This window comes from Cyanistes caeruleus, chromosome 1 (assembly GCF_971803275.1).
Source record: "Cyanistes caeruleus chromosome 1, bCyaCae1.hap1.1, whole genome shotgun sequence".
In the NCBI taxonomy this organism is placed as follows: Eukaryota; Metazoa; Chordata; class Aves; order Passeriformes; family Paridae; genus Cyanistes; species Cyanistes caeruleus.
In genome coordinates, this window is record NC_141701.1 from 19,123,781 (window position 1) to 19,143,490 (window position 19,710).

Sequence of the window (19,710 nt, forward strand, 5' to 3'; positions counted from 1 at the left end):
TGTAAATAATCATAATTATTTCTTTCTTCTCCTCAAAAGAAAGAGCAGCTAGAAGGCTTTCATTGAAGTCACAAGACTGCTAACACACTACAGTCACTGGTGATCAGTAGGCCACACTGCTTGTGCTCCATTATTCACCTGTAGCTGGCTCTTCTGACACCTATAGTGAGGCACCAGTTGTGTTTGTACAACATGGAACACAAAAGGCTGAAGGGGAAAACATATGGCTTGAGCAGCAACTGCGAATTCTGAAATAACAGACAGTATCAACTTGCATCTAATATGCTGATTGACATAGAGAAAAGGATACTCTATTAAAAGATACCTGTTCACTGTCTAAGCAGGGTCAGTAAAAATGAACCCATTTTTTCTGTATCCTTTACAGGCAGTTAAACTTCCTTCCATTAATTAGTAACATATCTGTTGACATCATCTCTCTGCTGCTACAAACAGAACAGCAGTTTCAAGTTTTCACACCTTGAGAATTTTAGATTAAAATCTTAAACATTAACTGCATTCTATCTTTAGCTTTAAAGAGAAAATTTATTCCATTGTTTATTAATCTCACAGTAATTTTTGTTTCTAAAAAAACTCCAGTGTGAAGTCTGCTTCATATTGAAGCCCCATAGGTTGCACAAGTGAGATGCCAACTCACTTCAAACTCCACAAATACAAATAAGACCTTCCCTCCTAAAACCACATAACCACCAGAAAAACTGTGGCAAAAAAACCCCACTAACTTCACCAATGCTGGAAGGTCTGGAGGAGTCTGGTTTCTGCCTTCCTTCTCTACTACTTCTCAAAGAAGCAACACATGCAGGTATACAAATACATGTGTGTGTACATATGTGTCATCACTGTGACAGGAAGCAAGACTAAGTCAGAAACCAGACACAAGTGCACCTCTTCACACAAAGTAATAAATAACAACAGTAGCAAATTACCACAACGGCTACCAGACTTCTCTTACAGTGAGCATAAGCTCAGATACTAAAAGTTATATCCATGCATTTTATAAAAATATATGCCCACAATAGTAACCAAACATGATGCTACTCAAGTGCTTCATGAGTGAAACTTGCAGAAAGATCTGACAGAATACAGTATTTGTGAAGCTGAAATGCACCATGTTCCATACATGCAACAGGCTCCTTTAGAAGGTGGACTAAGTTTAATGACAAAAAGCCTTTGATTCCTGTGAATCATCTTTTTGACTCACAAGGAAGTGATGCATACTTCAGTATGTATTAAGAAAGCTATTTTTGGATCTAAAACCCCACCTACTGGAACACAAAAACCTGCAGAAGTACATGACAACTTGCCACAAACACACACCAAGTTAAAAAAAGGAAAGCTCGTTGCTTTTACTTTGCCTGGAATGTTATGTACCAAAGTAAAAGCATTCACATGGTGGGAAGAGCCAAATTACAGGATTTACTGAGTATGGATGCCAGTAATACAGAGCTACACCTGACCATTTTTTCCAGGTACTTCAGACCAAATGGGGTTAATATAACATCAACAACAGCCACATTAACATTCTTCAACTGCTAGAACCTAAGCAGCAAGGGTTTCTGTTTTGAATTTCAGCTTCAAGGAAGTCTCTAGAGCAGGCTAGAATTATATTCAGATTCCAATAAAAGCCACGCTAATGAAATGCTTCTTGTTCCACTACACACATACTCAGTCTCTCCAAAAGACTATCACAGCCTTCTCAGTACTTAAGCAATTATCACAGCTTAGCTTAACGTAACAAGAGTTAAGTCTTCCCCATATCTCTTATTCCTGGAGTAAGAGAACACCAATAGGTCAATTAAAGACTATTCATAAGGAAGTTCTCATTTTTATTTCTCATGTCCAGCTTCAAAAGCATTCAAAGATAACTGTGGCAGACTTTCCCTATTTTAACATCAACTCTATAAGCATTATTTATAGGCTTAATTATATTTTCAGTACATAACACAAGACAGATACTTCTCACTTCTGTTTCCCTTAGTAACCACAAATGTGAAAGCTGACTGCAGCACAGTTTGAGGGTCATTTCAAGAACAGAACAGGGAGAGAAAGGCTCCATTTTCAGATTCTGATGCAGAAACAGAGTTTTACAGTAAAAGGCACAGATCTACAGCAATTATTAGAAGAATACCAGAAAGTCACTATCAAGATACAGCTTCCCTTCCCAACTTTATTCTGTTATTTCCCCTGACAGCAACAGTTTATTAATAATGCTGAAAGCAGAGAACTTGCACATAATTATATAACTATTGTTATTTGTTTACAACTAGTTACCTAAAAGTGAACCAGTCAACAGTTTGATTAGCTTGGGATTTCTAAGGGAAAAAAAAACCACTGAAAGGTAAAAAAACAGCATTAGTACTACCAGCTAATTCCCTGATTTAATTTCTGTCAAACTAAACTATTAGATACACAGAATTCTAACATTAAAGGCAATACACATTACAGTTTTGCTTATATTTTGTAATGCAACTTTTTAGCCTATACTTGCTTTGCAGTAACATTCTAACAATAAAGCAGTAACTTACAGAATATTCAAGAGTCCCTCTAGGTTTTTGGAAAGACATTCGTCGCCCATCTTTCTTGTCTGGGGTCTTCTTCTGGCCAGCGTCTGAAAAAAATTGAGGCAATGCGTGTGTTAAATTCATTTTCCTCTCTCAGTACTGTCACAGGCTGCTGACTACAGCCCCGTGGGCAGACATCTAATCCACCAGTTACACAGCTTACTCCTGCTGATTTCAACAGACACCAGCTGCTAAAATAGGGACTTCACTCCTCTGCAATGCTCTAAGAATTTGACCAATACAAACAACCGATAAGTGGAAACCAACTAACTGCAGAAGTACTTGCTGCTATCCAGGAAGCGATTAATTAAGACTAAATAGGACACTGACCCCATCAGGCAAGCAACATTTCTGGAATTGCTGTGTTTAATTGATTTTGTATCATTTCCAGTCTGCTTTCATCTGGGAGGAGATGCTCTAGAGTCCCTGCATGTTTGATCTTATCACTGGAGATTTTTTTTGTCGCTGTTTGATAAATACAGAGTATTTAAAGCTTTTTAATAAAGAGCATTAGTATTAAATTCATAATTATCCTGTCTGTAGCAAATATTTAGAGCTAGTAAATAAACACTAAAGATTCTACATAAATATTACAAATTAAGAACTGTTCTTTTTATTGGGGCACTGTATTTTGATGACCTGTTCCACAGGCCAAGCAACCAACCATTTGCAACTACACTATACTCAATTATTTTATACTAACTGGCTTGATATTTATGATAATCATGATGCACCAGTGTAGTCATACGGTTCAACAGAAAGCACATACATCTCTAGAAAAGCGAGCGTTTTAATACCTGCATCTATACACACATGGAATTTTTAGATAAATCTCCTCCAACACATGGCCTCCACCTTCAACAGTCAAATATCTGCTATTGAGGAGCCCAAAATACTTATGTGAATGAGACATTAAGTTTTCATGCCACAGTTGGATTAGTTACACTTCCATTTTTATATATTCAATTTGTTTACCATAAATTATTCAAGTATTTCAAGCCAAATTGAATAGAAGCAAGAAATTTTATAAAACACATTTTTAAAAAATACTTTAGCTTGGCTACATTGAGAATAGAAAAATTAGTGTAATCCATTTAAGCCTCACCTGAAGTACTAAAGAAACATTGCTATAAACCAACAGCATCTTTAGTGCACTATTAGATTTAATTAGTATCATGACCCCAACACTAGAAAAGAGACCAGACAAGTATTGGCACAACTTTCATACACCCATGCCCAAATTTCTACATGGATAACCAAACTATCAAGATATAGAGGGCAGAGAAATCACAATGTACACTACACAGCAAATTCTGCCAAAGAGTAAGAAAAAAATGAAATCTTGAAAATAACCTCACAAGAAGAAACCTACCTCAGAAATATCTTACATTTGTACATATTATACATATGTATATCTTACATATAGGACAAGCTGCACAGGACAACAAAGTAGTGATTTCTATCAGACCCAACATAAATAATCTCCTGCGATTCTCTTCATATAAATAAAAAAAGGATATAAACTTTGATCTAATTCAGCCTTTTATATATACTGAAAAAAGCTTGAGGAAGAATGCACCCATACCTAAAATTGATCTATAGATGGTATTAATTATGGTAAGTTTTTGTAACTATGAATGACATTCATGACTAAGCCCACTTTTAAAAAGTTTCTAGCAATTCTAAAAACCTATACACTAATTCTGCACACTGATTTCTTCATTCAATACATTAAAAGTTACTAATTCTTTTATTTACTAATAGCAGATTTTCAAAACTTATCCAGATGAAGCATTCATTTCTGATTATATTCACAGTGTTTAAACATAGTACAAATGTCTCTGAGGGAAATTAAGCTAAATCAGTAACAATAAAATGCACTAGAAGTTTGTGTGTAGGCTTAGCAGCAGCCAAAGTTCTCCTCATCTAGGTCAAATATTTTGTTACTAAAGTTTTTATCTGACCTTGCAGCACAACAGGTACCTCCTCAGCAAGGTACAGAAAACCTAACAATTGCTTGACTGTAGCTGTTCCAAATTTTTCAGCCCTTATCAAAGCTTTGCCAATAGCCTTATCGTTTTCTTTCAAGAGCAGTCTGGGTCAAACAATCCTAAGAAAAAGGCCAAGGATGCAACTGAAAATTGAGTTATCTCATCCAGGATCCCATATATGCCTTATATAATTATATCTATGTAATTATATATATTAATCTATATAGATTAATAATAATCTATAAAGGGAGAACCCTTATTGCAGAACAAGATGTCTTCTTTCCCTCCTCCCCCCACATTAGATGCCCCACACTACAAATATATATACACACAACTCAGGTGTATATAGCCTAATGTAGTTTACGGGTTTTTTTCCTCAACACCAAATTTAACTCTCTTTTTTCTTCTTACTGGTTCAAGTGTCTGAAGAGCTTGCAGACAGGTGTCACTCAAGAGGTCAAGATAAATTATCTTCTCCCTCTCCAGTAACTGAGCAGCAGAATGAAGTCTTGCACAAATACTTGCAAAACTGTTCCTTATGCCAGAAATAAAAATGGGAAATTATTCATTCTTCACAGCAGAAGGACCTGCTGCTTTAGATTTCAAACCACAGAATCATTATAAAATATCCAGAGTTGGAAGGGACTCAGAAGGATCACCACATCAAGCTCCTGGTCATGCCCAGGACAACACCAAGAATCACATCATGTGCCTGAGTATTACCCAAACTCTGGCAGTCTTGGTCCTGCAACCACTTCCCTGGGGAGACTGTTCCAGTGCCCCAGTCATTCTCAGATTGAGGAAGCTTTTCTTAATACCCAGCCTAAACCTCCCTTGACATGGCTTCATGCTGTTCCCTCGGGCCTTGTCACTAGTCAGAGAAACCAGTGACAGTCCCTCCCACCTTCCTTCTCGAGGAAGCTGTAGATCATTATGAGGTCTCCTCTTCTGCAAACTGGATGGACCAAGTGACCTCAGCCACTTCTTGTATGGTTTCCATTCTAAGCCCTTCACCATCTTCAGAGATTTGAGAGAACTCTAGCAACTTCAGGAAAGCAAGATCAAACAGAGGGTAGGGATGAGCAAGGCAGGTCCCTGTTGAAAGCGCCTTGTAGGAAAGTCAGGAGAACTCCTACCACAAGTTTTCCAGGAGCTTATCATCTGCAGGGTTTTTTGATGTCCGCCCCTCCCATACCTAAGGCAGTAAATCATATTCTTCCCATCAGTGCCCACTTCCATTCCTTCAGTCTGTGAAGGCATTACCTCCCCCTCACTAGATGGGTACAGGATTCAAGTGTTTCATAACCTGACCCGATGTAAATCTCCTGAGTCAACAAGAGATGGAGGCAGGCAACACAGAGCTCCGTGTGCTGACTACCCAGCTGGCCAAGCTATCCAAATCCACACCTCTGCCCACAGCCCAAGTGCTCGAGCTGTCTGCTCATACAGAACACATCAGTTTTGACCTAACCTCTGAGAAACAAAACTAGGATGTATTTCAGCTGTGAAAATAGGTCAGAGTAGTAGAAACACAAATTCAACCTCCCTGATGACACACTACAAAGCCTCTATCTCTCACTAAATGAACAGGCTATTAATTTTTGAGGGCAAAGTAAATGCATCTTTCAGCCATGCCAGTGCCCCTAGTATTCTAGGAAGCACATGCAAGCAGAAACAACTGCCAGCACAGAATGCAGTAGTCTGAAAAGTCCTCAGACCAAACAAGAGTCACTCTGAGGCTTTCATTTTACTTCTTTTCCAGGTAACTGTTGCACAGGAACTCATTTTGTTAGGTTACACACAATCACTACTTCATCGGCCACCAGCAAGCCAGTGATGCTCTCAGACTACACCAAGAAAAACCTGACACCACTGACCACACTAAACACAACCTCAAGAGTCAAGTAACTTGTTTAACATAGGATCTACAGTGCTATGTTATCAAAGTTCTTAGCTGTGCCATTTTAGACAGAAAGAGGACTTTTTATTACATCAGGATTTGTGTTTTAATTCTCAACTACCTTTTCACAGGACTGTGCAGGCCTCCACAACAGCTTGAAATGCTGATATGAAGAAGTGCATACCAGATCTTCAAATGACAAGAAAATATTTCAGCTAGGATTTAAAAGACTAGAACTAAAAAGATGAAGAACACAGTGTTCAAAATAAATGCACCTTCTCAGAATCTTGAGGTTAAATGACTGTAGTATAAGAATGATTACATATGATCATCCAACACAAAAAGGAGGACTTACTGTTCCAACAGTAAGTTGGATAAAGTTGGATAAAGACAAAATAGGAAAAGGGGGTTTCTAAACATTATGTTTTAGGAAGATATCAATAAGGCAGCTTTGACATTAAAATATGAAATAGTCAGTGGCATTCAGCTGAAAAAAACTAAAGTCAAATGCCATCATTTATAACAGGGCTTCTATAAACTGCCTATACGTGACCTATGTACCATTGAGTTTTGGTTGACTGAAAATATTGTGGCACTGCTAGCTCAAATTATAATAACAAGAGTGGCATTTCTCATTTCTTAGTATGTCATCTGAGCTTAATTGTAGACCTTCAGTTTGCTGTTTACTGATGCTTTTAGCACACCCTTTGGACTGCTGACACTAAGGACTGGTAAAGTTAAGGATACAAGCTAAGAACGGTTTAGGAGGATCTTCAAGCTCTGTCTAGAATGAAATGTATTCACTTTCCTTTACCCTTCTTGTCTGCACAGTAAGATTAAATCTCAACTTGCAATATTTCTCAGCTGCTAGTCTATTATTTTCAATGCAATAAAAATAAAAATCACTTTTTCCAGAGAAATAAATTGATAAACCAAACAAGTACCCTCTGAGAAAAAGCAAAAAAGCTGGACAAATCCACAATTATTGCAAATTGTTTTAAATTCATAAATGAGCTTATTATGATCAAAAAGGCAAGAAAAAGATTATTCATCCACTGCCCCACCCCCCAACAAGAACTGCACATTTGTGCATCAGATTTACAGGTGTTTTAAAAAAAAAAAGGAAAAGGCCGCAACTTCATCAAATTCTTGTCTAGGACACAGTTTTTCACAGGATCTTAAACATACAGCACATGTGGGATAATGAATCAAAGTAAGAAAAGTAGTCTAAAATATTTTCAAATACAATTTTATTTAGCAGTACATGGAAACAACTCACTAATTGATAAAACAGGAAGCACAGATATTACATCTTTATTATATTAGTTCTGCTCAATAACAATTAGATCATTATAATCTATTTATAAAGAAATGAAAGAGATTTAAGTAGGAAATCTTTATATTCCATAAGACCTGGTGACCTGACTCTCTTAACAGCAGGGACTACATTTCAGTCAGCAACTGTCTCATTAACCCTTCTCCCCTTCTTGCAGTTAGATATGCTTACAATAATTACAGGAATATTATTTTCAGTTATCTTCCAATGTCTTAGGCACCAGAAACAGAGGCTCTAACAGTAGCCTACAAGATACTTGTAGTCTGCAGCTTTTTTAGCCAAAATAGTAGGTTTCCAGACCAAGGCAATATCATAATGCCTCCTTTAGTCTCTTCTTGCTAAGCAACTGCTATTTATTCTGTGATTCAGTCCTTCCAAGTCATGCTCTCAAAACTCTTGATCCTTATCAATGCTCTTCACATGATGCTTTTGTTCACATTTTTCTCAAGCAAACCCCCAAGCTGAATGAATCTTAAACCTTGCTAATGTTGCATTATCACTTCAAACACATCAAAATAGCTTTTTCCTGCAACATAGATACAGCATCAATCCAAGTTCATTTTGTGATCCCCTAACACACATTGTCCTATCCAGTCAGATGCATAGCATGTAGGCAGAAATAATTAAATTTATGATTTCAGGAATAAAAACAATCAAAGGGAAACTTAGGACACTTCTCCAAATGGCTTGGAGACAAAGTCAGCTCTGTGCATGACACTCCTGGTACGTGCATCACATGGGCTTTCTTCTAAAATAAGATTTCATATTCAAAGTAAACAGCAATACTTTACCAAATTTTCAGATTATGCCACATTAGGTGTTAATCAACAGTAAGCTTCCCTTCCTGTTCCATTTGCAACATATATGTATACACTTTAATACACTAGAAACTACCCAACTCCAATCGCCACCTTCTACACAATCTCTCTGCAGCCCAAATACATCTTTTAAAGGAAACTTGCAAAAATTTTGTCTGCACTATTGATACAGCAAGTCAACTTTTCCAATAAAAACTCTCTACCTTTTTCAGATATTTAAGCCCATTTAGTTGTACATACTCAAGCCTACAAAATACCACATCAGGAGTTTGACCATCCAGCAGCAATATCAAGTTACACCCTTCCAAATCTTCCAGGAATTTACACTTAGCTTTATCACACTTAAGCCCATGATACCTATACTTTCTAAGAGTTCAAAGTTAGCTTATCCTGCTGACTTGTACACTACAACTGCTCTGTTCACATGCAAAGGGACCTATTGTGGATGTGAAGTCATTCACAGACCCTCAGCACCTTGCATTAGGTGCAAACACCCTCAGTTTCTTGCATTAGGTTTGCAGATAAACTGTGGGGGACCAGTCAACATAAATGATGGCAGGGCTGCCGTTCAGCAGGACCTGGACAGGCTGGGGAGCAAGCTGAAAGGAACCCTATGGAATTCAGTAGGACAAGAGTCTTCTGCACAGGAAGGACTGATGGCACTGCTCAGCCAAGGAGCAGCTCTGCTGAAAAAAATACCCCAAGGGTCCTGGGAGGTAGAAGACAAAACAGAAGCATGACCTGGAAACAAGGGGGCCAACAGCACCCTCAGCTGTATTACTGTGAGCACTGAAAACACTTATTATCCTTCCACTCTGACTGCTTTTGGAATACTGGCTCTAGTGACCCTCCCCCTGTCCCCATTCAATACAAGGAAGACACAGATAAACAAAACTACTTCAGTGAAGGGACACCAAGGTAGTCGGGGACTGTGAGAAGAGGCCAGGAAAACAGAGCCTCTCCAGTCTGAAGCAGAGGTGGTTTTGAAGGACTATAACAGCTTTCCCAGAGGCATCAAGATGACAGAGCCAGTCTCTTCAGTGACATACAGAAGGAGAACAAAACGTAACAGACAAAGAAGAAACAAGAGCTCTTCTGAGTAGACAGAAGGCAAAAAAAACAACCTATTTGACCAGTGCAGCTGTGCAGTTTCCTTCTCTGGAAATTTCCAAACCAAAATAAAGCACTGAGAAACCTAGCCTGAAGTTGTCATCTTCCCTACTCTAGCAGGGCTAAACAATCTTACTTACAATTTGAGTTATCTGCAACTAAGTTTCCTTCCATTTTTCTGGTAGGCAATACAGATACATACAGCCACCCCACCAAACCAAGATAGAGGGAGATTTACACATATAACACAAGGTGGGTTGCTTACTGATGAAAACTATTATTCATACATGTAGTCACCTGAAATGCTGCCATGAGTGTGCAGGTTATCAGTGTAATGTCACCTTCTAAACTGTTGGAATGTTAGAAATGGAAAATCACCAGAAAAATTAAGATAAAAACACAGCCAACATGACACATTAAAACAAAAATGCAATACAGTCAAAGGATACCAGAAAAAAAAAAATTAGTTTCAGTCATTTGCTAGATTAGTTGATAACTAAACTTCAGTTAAACATTTGATACACCAGAATCCTGCTGAAAAGCAAAATCTGAGTAAAGAATTTTGAAATATGTAAAAAAATCAGTGAAGAGGTGAGAGAAATAGAAATCAGGAGAATGGAGTGGTATATTAATGAGATCCCAATGGAGAAGTTTTTAACACAGTTAAATTGCACATCAGCAGAAAAATTCAAAAGGACAATCTTTTGTTTATCTAGCAAAGGCTAGGTAAGAGGAAACACAATGAATTCTGAAGTTCCAAAGCTTGGAGGAATAAAAGCAGAGAAAGATGCAATAGTACAAAGCATAACCTGAAGTAAGAGATCATTTAACATCACATGCACCAAGGGAATACTCAAGAAATCCTGTACACTAGTAGCACAGAAGTCTGAAGAAGAGCTTGTGCATACATTAACATATCACAAGATGACTGAGTCACCAGCCTGATACATTCCAAGATCACATTTGCTTCTTATGCCTGTACCAACTGAATTATTTTCAGACATGAAAGCGAAGCATTAGCGTCTTTGTAAAGGGTGTTGGTACATTTCATATGTGCTTCATCCGGAACAGTGTGTACAAGAAAACTCACAGAAGTCTCCCCAGTTTGAATCCTCTTTCCTACTTTATCATACACCTGGTAATTTCTTAAAAATGAGGTACTGAATAAAGATGGAAGGAGAAGATAACCTGCCTTATTCTTACATTTGCTTTATTCTAAGACAGATTTTTAGAAAGAGAAAGAGAATAACTTTTACAGCAGGACTTGAGAAATGTATTAGAAGTTGGCACTGCACATTAATCTTTCTAATGTACTGCTGCTACCACCTTGACCATAGTACAGAGGACTGTCAAGCCACACAGTTTACTGGATATACTGTGTATGGTAACCTTACCAATCAAGACTCCAAAGCTGGTATGAAAGAAATGTAAATAAGCCCACAGGCCACATGGTTCAGAACTGAACAATCAAGTTGAACCTGAGGGAGAAAAACAACAACAACAAAAGTTTCAATAGAAGGCAGCAAGAAGACTTCCCTGACAGACTGGTTGAGAGGAGTCTCTGAATCACTGATTTTTATTTAGCTTCTGTATTTAACGAGAGACACACTGCAGGATGTCAGCACTACCTGTGCAGTGTACCTTCTCCCTCCATGAAACGACCACAGAGAGAAGTGAGGTGAAAATATCTCGAAGGGAAGAAGCATAAGACTCCATGTATGGTAGTATATCCACATAGAATCAAAGGGTTATCCAGAAGAGAAGCCTCTTGAATGCATTTACTCCAGCCTCCAGTTTGAAGTAGAATTATTGTCATCATCAAACTGGGGCAGTTTAAAGCTGTCCCAGTGATGGACCACTCTGTGTGAAGCTTTTTTTCTGCTGTCCAATTTGAACCTCCTAAGCTAAAACTCATGGCTGTTGCTCCTCCTTGATCTCTTAGCACTGAGAAGAGTGTGTTGTCCCTCTAGGTAGATGCAGGTCATAATTAGATTGCCTCTAAGTTGCCTTGGTCTCCCTCTGCATCACTAAAGGCCAGCTCCCTCTAGCCCTCCTCAGAGATCATATGCAATGGCTGGACCCTCTAGTTCCTGAGCAGCTCTCCTTAACAGTGGTACACAAACCAAAGAGCACATTCAATGTAGAGCCTCAGCAGTGTGACAAAAAAAACAAAACCATGTCCCTCACTGCTGGTCAACTCTCCTTACACAGCAAAGCAAACAGCAGACTGAACTACGGGATGTGCTGTTGGCTCAGTTAAGTGAAAGGTTTGTATAGATGAGGCTCAAACTGAACATTCAAGTTAATTCTGCAGAAAAAGATAATTCTTAATCACACATTCCCTAAAGCCTTGAGTTGAGTCTTAAAGCAACTAAAACCACACGCAACTTCAGCATGCTAACACCTACAGTACATAAGAGTAATCAAGAAAATGACACTGTTCTAGCCAAAGTTTCTAGGTAAATCTAGACTTGAAGACATATATATTAGCACTTCCTCTAAATTATCAATAGATTTTATTTAGAAGTTGTATTTCAAACCTTACAGGCGTTTCTAAAAAAAGAGTAACTTTGATATTGAGAGTCTCTTTAGTAAAGCCAGATGCTTTCTCTTGACTTTCTGATTATATTTGCATTTTTATTCTCCATCACAACTATTAAAAGACATAAAATCTTTATGGTTTTTTTCACTGACTAGGCTGCTGACACAAACAGTGTAAACCGGATAAACAGGTTTACAGCCTCCTATGGCACTACTCAGTCTTGCAGTGTGCCCTTCCTCCCTCTTAAGAAATACTATAGACTGTTCTGCATGTATCCAAAGAAGTGATTTAAAGCACAACATTTGAATAGGCTTGCCTCCCTGAAGTTAGGAACCTAACAGAAAAGCTGTCCAACTGTTCAAAAAAACAAGCATGAAAACAGTAAAGGTAAAATTATTACTATTACATAAATTTAAATACTTCACTGTAGAAGCTAATGTTGTTTTTTGTTTCAAAGTTGAAACATGGGTTTAAGGAACTTATGAAGTGCTATTCTCTTAACAACATACAGTCACAAATGAACCATGCAAAAAAACCCCAACCAAAAAATAAAAATAAAAAATACTGAAACCCGTAAGAGGGGAAGAAAAACTACAGTAATAACTAGGCCTGGATCCAGAACACTCCAGAGACTAAGCATTTGGAGCATTTCAAATCTGCCATTAAGTCTTAAGCTAATGCCAGGGGACCCATCTCTAATTAAAACAGAGGTTTGATTGCAAATGAAGCATTGTAATCATTGTTACAGCTTCCACAGTACCCATTACCAGGGACAGGTGGTTTGTGAAAGCCTGGAAAATGCCTGAGAGAAGAATTGTATGGTCAAAAGAATTTGCTTTTGCCTCAAACCGATAGAAACCCTGTAAAGGGCAAGGCAGCCTGGGGGAGCCAAGGTCTACTTGCCTTGCTGAGGTGAGGAAAAAGGCACATTAAAGTCCATATATGCAGAAACTCACACTGCATCTTAGAACTTGTCCTTAACACAAATTTTAAGCATTATGTTATGAAAGCATCTGAAAAAATAAATTTTCTGCTCAAAGCTAGAGGGAAAAAAACCCCAGAACATCACAATGCAGTCTAAGTTAACGCTTTCTCTCAGAAGAAGGGGAAAAATAGCGCCTTTCCCTCAAAGAAATCCAATGTATCTCAATGTATCACAGGAGACACTTTATACTAACAGCTGAACATAAGAACTTGTAAAGAGATTAAATAACCAGAAGATGCTATAGCATTTTACTGCCAGTTTGGTTCCACAAGAGTGTAAGTAATCTCTGTCAAGAAGTCCTTAACTGTTTGCAGAGGCCTTATTCAAGGTACTTCATTTAACCACTAAAAAACAAGTTACTGTCTCCATCTCTCCAGATGTATGTTGCAGGGAGGGGTATGAAATAGAGTGGCACTGTAAATATAGCCAGTTACCAACTATCCTTGCTGTGCAAGAAATGTGACCCAATGCACACAAGGAAACACCATCTACATCTGAGTGGATGCATGGGCATTCCTATTACCTTCCCTACTACACTGAGTAGCAGACCTAGTTTCCCTTCAAGGAGAACAACTATGTTACTCTTCCAAAATAACCTACAGTAACAAAGACATAAACGCGTTTTAGTATTTCATTTCAGTGGAGAGCTGACTTCAACCTCACCTAGAGACTATAACAAACATTCATTCATCCACTTCACACAGAGCCTCTCAAAATAGGGAAAAATATGAAAATATTCACTATTCGTCGTATACTCCTCTTTATTACAAAACACTTTCACAAGCTTAACTTCACATGCCTTTTTCTTTCCAAGCAATCATTAGATGATGCTGCTCTTACTAGTTATGTCATGATATGATATAACTCCTAATCACTAGCATTACCTCTCTAGAGTTCTCACTGTGTGCTCCCCTTCCACATAAACAAGTGCGTGAGCATTTACTGATAAACACTCCAGTTTCCATGGTATTTCTTGCCAATATAAGCGCTAACTTATATCTTATAACTTACATACTTATAACAAGTATCAGACAGATACTTACAATACCTATACCAACAGCATTACCAAGAAAAGGCGTGACAACAGCAGCCCTCTTACTCCCAGGCACAGGACAAGGAGTCACCTACAGTAGTCTGCACCTACTACTGTCTCCTGACTGACCTGTTCGGCCTCTGAGCGGCAGAGGTACTTCTGCCCTTAGCATCACCGAGCCTACCTCCCAGTAACGCTGCCTGCTCCTCAGGAGCGCCTGAGAGGCAGAAACAACCTCGTACACAAAGGCCATCTCCAATCGAGGAGCTTGTGCTCCAGGCGCTTTCCTACACCCTGGTCTGCAAAAATACCGGGAGGGGGAAGTTAGTAAAGGAAGTGTAGGAATTGTGCCACGGAAATCAGGAAGACGTTCAGTCGGTTTTCTGCTGTTAGACGCACCCCTGGTGCAACCGCTCCGTGGCGCGGGCGGTGCCCAGTCCCGGCCCATGTGCCGGCCCTTCCCGCCCGCCCTGCGCCCCCTTCCCCCTCTCGCCCTCTCCCGACTGCCGCTGGGAGCCGCCCCGGGAGCGGGGCACCAGCCGCTGTCGGTCTCCCTGACCGGCTGGGCTGCGAGCCCGGGACACGGCGGGGCCGCTCCCGCCTGAGAAGGGACCCTCTTCCCCTGCTGCTCCCGCTCGCTCTCGCTTCCCCCCGAAGCTCTCCCACTCCACGAAGGCTCGGAAGAGGCTCGGAGCCGAGCCCGCTGCCCGGGGAGCCCAGGCCGCCCGTTACCCCCCGGCCGGCCCCGCGCCCTCGGCCCCATCCCCAGCGGTACCTGGCAGCCGCTTGGCGGGGCCCGGCTCCCCGCGGCTCCGGCCATCCTGGCAGCGGCCGTGGCGGAGGCCGCCGGGCACGGCGCCCCAGAGGCGGCTGGCGGTGCCGCGGAGCAGGCGGCCGCCCTTGCCGGTGAGGGCGGTCAGCGAGTCCATGGCGGCGCTACCGACCGGGGGGCGCCATGGCCGGGCCGGGACCCGCGCGTCGCCGGCCCGCGCCGCAACTTGGGCAAACTTTGGGGCGGCCCCGCCCCCTTTTAAAGGGACCGCGCCGCCGCCGCGGGCGGGAGCCGGGACAGCCGGCGGGCGCTCTGTCAGCGCGACACCCGCGACACCCGCGACACCCCGGACACCGCTTCCTTCTGGCCCCGGACAGGTGCACGGCCACCTGTACAGCTTTATGGACTCACCACGGCTCGGGGAGTCGGTTACGTTTCGTGGAAACTCGGTGCTTTACAACCATGTGCTGCAATGCTTTCTATGAACTTTCAACTCTCCTATCTCAGCATTCGCACGGGTGAAAATCTAGGCAACCTCTTACTTTTAAATCTTTTTACAGTCGCGGATACGAAGATGTTTTCCCACTGTAAGTGTAAAACAGCCGCGACACTGTGTGGTTTTGCTGTTCTGTTCTCGAGCCTTCCGTCTGTCCGAGTGTCCCTGCCGCGGGATGCCAGCATCCCTGCCTGTGCCAGCCAGCCGTGTCCCGGTGCTCTCCTTGGAGTGTTTGCGACAGCCATAGCCGGCTCAACCTTTGAACCGACTAGGTCACTTTTCCAGCAAAACTTAATAGGTATACACTTTTTCCTTTAGTTTTTGAAAAATGCATTTGTTTTGTGGTATTCATTTGTACCTTTGCATTCTTCATCCCCGTAATTCTTGGAACTTTTCAAGTATTGAAAAAATAAAATTAATCAAAACATGATCCAACAGTTTCACAGAAATAGAAATACCATTAAATCTCATTATTAAGATCTGCCTTACAATGTGTTCTGCACTTATTGAGGCTGAAATAGCCATATAATGATATTTATACCTGTGCCATAAACCTTGAGAACACAGAACTGTTAGCTAAGGTGCTTATAATTCTAATATGAATGATACAATTATATGTTGCATCTAGCTGCAAATGAAGGAATTGTTTAATAAAAAATGTTCTTGTTGGGCCAAATCTATTGTGTACGTGCAGAACAGTTGAACAAAGTGCTGAGCTATTTCAACTCCCATTCACTTGTAGCAGCTGCTCAATTAAATCAGTTTAACGTCAGCATTTTAGAGTGCTGATTTCTGAGGATTACTTGATTTAAACAGCACACTCAAATCAACCTTTCTACTACTCAAATCAGTTCTTGCTCAGGAGATAATGATGTTCAAGACTTTTTTCAGATGAAATCTTTCACTGAAAGAAAATTTTGACAGAATTAGCTCCTCCTTTCTTTCCCCAGGATCTGCCAGTAGGAGTGCATGAGTAATCTGTCTGTTCCAAGACTACTGAATCAATCTGGAACTGTAGAGTCACTGCATGGTCTAAGTACCACTAGATGTTTAGAATATAGAGTTCTGCCAACCAGTTATGTCTTGCCCTAAGCAGTGTAATTACTTTTCATTTTATGACAGGGTTTCTGCCATGAAATTTTTATGACTGGCCTTTGCCCAGCTGATTCTATTTTAGATAAAATCTATTACATCTTTGCATGAGAAATGAGTTTATAAACATGGTGATCAACACATTTGAAATTTCCAGGTCAGTTTCCCACCAGTATTCCGGGCACATACATACCTCTGCTATTGTATTGATTGCATGTATTTCTTCTGTGGTTTGAAACAGTCCTTTTTAGTTTTGTTTTGTTTTGCTGCTTTTTTTTTCTCTTTCAGATTTATATTTATAGAACCATAAAATTGTTCAGGTTAGAAAAGACCCTTTAGATCATCAAGTCCAAGTGTTGACCCAGCACTGCCAAGTCCACTGTGTCCAATGTGCCTCCATGTCCCTGAGTGCCACACCCTCTAAGGATGATAACTCTACCACTTCCATAGGCAGCCTGTTCCAAGGCTTGACAACCCTTTTGATGAGGAAATTTTTCCTGACATCCAATCTAAACTACCCCTGGTGCAGCTTGAGGTAGTGTTTTTTCATTATGTTGCAGTAATAGTCTATGAATTCAGGTTCAGAAAGCATTTTGACAAAGTATTCAAGGTAAATGTTTGATAATTATGAATTTATTTTAGCTGCTTTCACCGGCTTTCCTCACAAATAATCTAACTGAACTATATAAACACTACTTCTTACTGCAATCTGTTTTTCATAGTACTGAAAATCATTGTCTATACTCAAAAGCAGCCATTTAGCAATGTTTTCACTTAGCAAGAACAAATTCTTCAGTTAAACTGTTTTAACTATGAAATCAAGATTTAGGTATCAGTGCTCAGAAAAGTAACAGTACTCTTTAAGATATGTGACACTCCTAAACTACTGATGAAATTTCATTGCTCTTATACAATGATTAATATTACACTCATTACATTGTGAAGAATATGGTCAGAGCTATACTACTTGCCATCCAGAGGGACTTTGATAAGTGGGCCCATACAAAATTCTTGAAGTTCAACAGATCAATTATGAGGTCCTGTCCCTGGGTCAGGGTAACCCCAAGCACAAAAACAGGCTGAGCAGAGAGAAGCACTGGTGAGAAGGACTTGGTGGGTAGCTGGCTGATGGGAGGCTCAGCACGACCTGGCAATGCACACTTGCAGCCCAGAAAGCCAACTGTATCCTGGGCTGCATCAAGAGAAGTGGGCCAGCTGGTCGAGGGAGGGGATTCTCCCCATCTACTGTGCTTTCCCACCTGGAGCACTGCATTCAGCTCTGGGGCCCGCAACACAAGGAGGACAGGGACCTGTTTGAACCAGTCCATAGGAGAGCCACAAAGATGATCTGAGGGCCGAAGCACCTGTTCTATAAAAATAGAGAGGGTTGAGGTACAGTCTAGAGAAGAAGACTGTAGGTCAGGAGACCTTAAAGCACCTTCCACTACCTACAGGGGACCTACAAGTGTGTTGGAGAGGGAATTTTTACAAGGAGTAATGGCTTTAAAAAGGTCAGGTTTATACATTAGGAAGAAATTTTTTATGTGAGTGGTGAGGCATTGAATCAGGTTGCCCAGAGACATTGTGGATGCCTCATCCCTGGAAATATTCCAATCCAGGGTGAACAGAGATTTGAGCAATGTGGTGTAGTGGAAGGTGTCTCTGTCCATGACAGGGGGTTTGGAATTAGATTATCTTTAAGAACCCTTCCATCCCAAACCATTCTATGATACTTCAGCAGCTATCATCAACACAAATATCCAGTAGAATGGGCTTTAAGATGCTGTTTCAACTTGGTTATGCCTTAGTGGTACCACACCTGTGCTAGCAAGATTTTTAACAAAGATCTCTGCTCTGAAAACTGACCAGACTCAGTCCTGTGTCATTTTAAAAATCTAATGTACAGGTACTTAATATTGTAGCCTATATTTCCATTCAAAAAGCTTTGAAGCATTCCTTTTTAATTGGTAGGAGCAACATGAACACTCTCTACGTAAGCAATGTGTGTCTCTTTTGCCATAAAGCTAAACCAAATATAAATGGATTCTACAGTGTTTATTATTTTTTACACTTATCTTGATCTTAAACACCTTTACTGATCATTCTACCTTTCTGTCCTCAAAATGTCTGAAAACAGCCGAGATTTGGCTGGGGAGGACTAATAAATCTGTGTTTGATCTCTGAATGTGCAATAAATATCTCTTCTGGGTTTATCTTCTGGCCTGTGATATCAGTGGAGAAAAGAGTGTCTCTGTAACTCAGCCACTTAAAACTGTCCCTCCAAAAAAAGGAACTGGTCCTACCTGCCTTTAATTGCTTGTTTCTGTTCCCATGCTACAAGTGTAAACACAAGGATTCATTTGGTGGGTGAATGAACTGTTTTGTAAAGCTGATTAATTTAAAAGTATATTTTAGTTTAGTAAAAACTAACAAAACCTTTTTTATTAATTTGTTATTATTTTGTTTTCAGGTAACTATTATCCTCAGTTAGATCTCCAGATCTGTTTGAGTTGTGTGCAACACAACTGTAGAAGCACAAGTTGCAAAACAACAGATGAGTCTAAGTGGTTGGGAGATCAGAAAGAGAGGGAGGTAGAGAGAGAGGAAGTTTCATGCCAACCTCTGTGTCTTCAGTGCCAGTGTATATTAGCTCAAAATGAGAAGTCAGACTGTGCCACAAATGTCTTCATATTGGTATTATGTGCAAACCCACAGCTACAGAAGTGTCTGGCAGAATATGTCTGCATTTATGATGTAATATTTAATAACACCTTATGCTAATCTATTGCACAGCCTGGTCTTGTAGCTAGATCTCTAAATCCTAAACCAGAGCAGGTACAGAGCTGATTGAGCTGCATCCTAAAAGATGAGAAAGAGAGCAGGGATCCATTTTGGCTAGATAGAAAAGGACACAATGGGGTAAGAGTATTTCCAAAGTCTAAACATATAGTTATGTATAAAAATATTTCATAGGAGAATAAAAAGATAAAAACATAGCAAGTGGTAGTGATATCATTTCTTCAGATTTATTGCTTGTGAAAATAAGTGCAAATTGT

At 40.1% G+C, this 19,710-nt stretch overlaps 1 protein-coding gene across 25 annotated transcripts in view; it reads right to left on the reverse strand.

The window, feature by feature from the left end:
- OXR1 (oxidation resistance 1) overlaps positions 1–19,710 on the reverse strand; it is a 258,539-nt gene that overhangs the window by 57,975 nt on the left and 180,854 nt on the right. For 19 of the 25 annotated variants that reach the window (XM_086880659.1, XM_086880635.1, XM_086880646.1 and 16 more), the window contains one exon: positions 2,544–2,626. In XM_086880659.1, the coding sequence (XP_086736785.1) occupies positions 2,544–2,626 (83 nt within the window). Of the gene's footprint in view, positions 1–2,543; positions 2,627–11,128; positions 11,213–15,069; positions 18,835–19,710 lie in introns of those variants that run through there. The other 6 variants (XM_086880727.1, XM_086880706.1, XM_086880765.1 and 3 more) reach the window with 4 other exon arrangements.